Below are 1,391 nucleotides of genomic sequence, written 5' to 3'. Positions count from 1 at the left end.
GGAGAGCCCAGGCTCCAGCGAGTATGCGTGTGTTTACCATGAGCCCTGATTATAACTCAAATAGACACCTGCTCACACTTATAGTCAGAACACCAGCTCACAGTGTGACCCACCCAAGACTCAGGAGCACAGGTGGGCTTGAGCTCCCGAGGCAGAGGTTGCAGCGGGCCGAGATGGCACCACTGCAGTCCAGCCTGGGCAACAGAGTGAGACTCCGTCTCAAAAAAAAAAAAAAAAAAAAAAATGTAGCTTTATATCACTTGACATGAAAAAGCAGTCATAATATAATAAATGCAAGGCAAGTTACAAAACCGTGTGCATTCACTACCCACCTAATTTATCTATGTATGGAGGTATGGTCATATAAACACACACACACAGAAAAAAATCTAAAAAGGACATATGCCAAAATATTAATAAAAGGATAATGGGTGATTTAAATAAGCCTTCTTTAGACTATCTTGTGTATAATCAAAACACAACAGAACTGTGTTACGTTTCTGTCTTGCTGAGTCTGTCCTCTGAGGCTCTGTGAAATCTCTGTGAATCGGACTAACGATCACTTGGTCCTGTGTGGCTGAATCTTCTCCACTAAGGAAGTGCCCAGCAGACAGGCTGCTTTACCACCTATTTTAAGTTTTTATTTTTGGTCAAATCTAAGTCCATGCACTGCATACATTTTCACTTCACACACAAGTTTCCCCTTTGGGGTAATATTTTAACAGCTATGAAGCTAGCGATCATTTCGTTTTGCCAGAGTTGCCCACACACCTGGCTCCCCTGTCCTGGGACAAGGTGGCCAGAACCTCTTGGGCCTGCACCCCTCACCTGTAGCAATTCCATCAAAGAGAGACAGCACCCGGATGGGCTTCCTCTTCTCAGCTGGGACAGGTGGGTAAACCTTTGGAGGGTCCTAAGCAGTGAGCACAACAGGTCAGATGCACGCCCAGTGGTGTCCCAAGCTCCCACTCAGCGCTGGCCCTCCAGCCAGGCTCCTAGACCCACACACCCCGTGTGCAGCTCAGGTCCCACAACCACAGCTCAGCCAAGGGAGCTCGAGACCACGCCCCAGGCCCAGCACTCACAAATTCCTGGTCGTGGTTATTAGCGAAGAACATCTGGAGCCGGGAGGGCCAGTCCTCTCGCCGCCGCAGCAGCCCATAGGTACCCTTGTGCCCGCACATGTAGCAGTTCCAGGGGTCTTCCTTAATGGCCGCCTGGGCAGCCCCCGGCCCCACCAAGAGGTCTACACACTCCACGCAAAAGCACCTGGAAGGAAACTCAGTGAGCAGAGGAGACTCTCAGCCCTGGTCCAGGGAGGTCAAGGTGTGCTACCTGGAATGGAAAGACCAGGTCTGGAGCATTGCTGGGGGGGAGGGGGGTCTGTGGGG

The 1,391-nt window shown here is 50.8% G+C and overlaps 1 protein-coding gene across 2 annotated transcripts in view; it reads right to left on the bottom strand.

Moving 5' to 3' along the window:
- The window catches only part of DNMT3A (DNA (cytosine-5-)-methyltransferase 3 alpha), an 84,488-nt gene that overhangs the window by 10,275 nt on the left and 72,822 nt on the right, over positions 1 to 1,391 (bottom strand). For both annotated transcript variants that reach the window (XM_011972694.1, XM_011972695.1), the window contains 2 exons: positions 1,086 to 1,269; positions 829 to 913 (listed from right to left, as the gene is read on the bottom strand). In XM_011972694.1, the coding sequence (XP_011828084.1) occupies positions 829 to 913; positions 1,086 to 1,269 (269 nt within the window). The remainder of the gene's footprint in view (positions 1 to 828; positions 914 to 1,085; positions 1,270 to 1,391) is intronic.

This window comes from Mandrillus leucophaeus, unplaced genomic scaffold (assembly GCF_000951045.1).
Source record: "Mandrillus leucophaeus isolate KB7577 unplaced genomic scaffold, Mleu.le_1.0 Scaffold13, whole genome shotgun sequence".
NCBI lineage: Eukaryota > Metazoa > Chordata > Mammalia > Primates > Cercopithecidae > Mandrillus > Mandrillus leucophaeus.
This window is presented reverse-complemented; position numbering and strand designations above follow the sequence as displayed.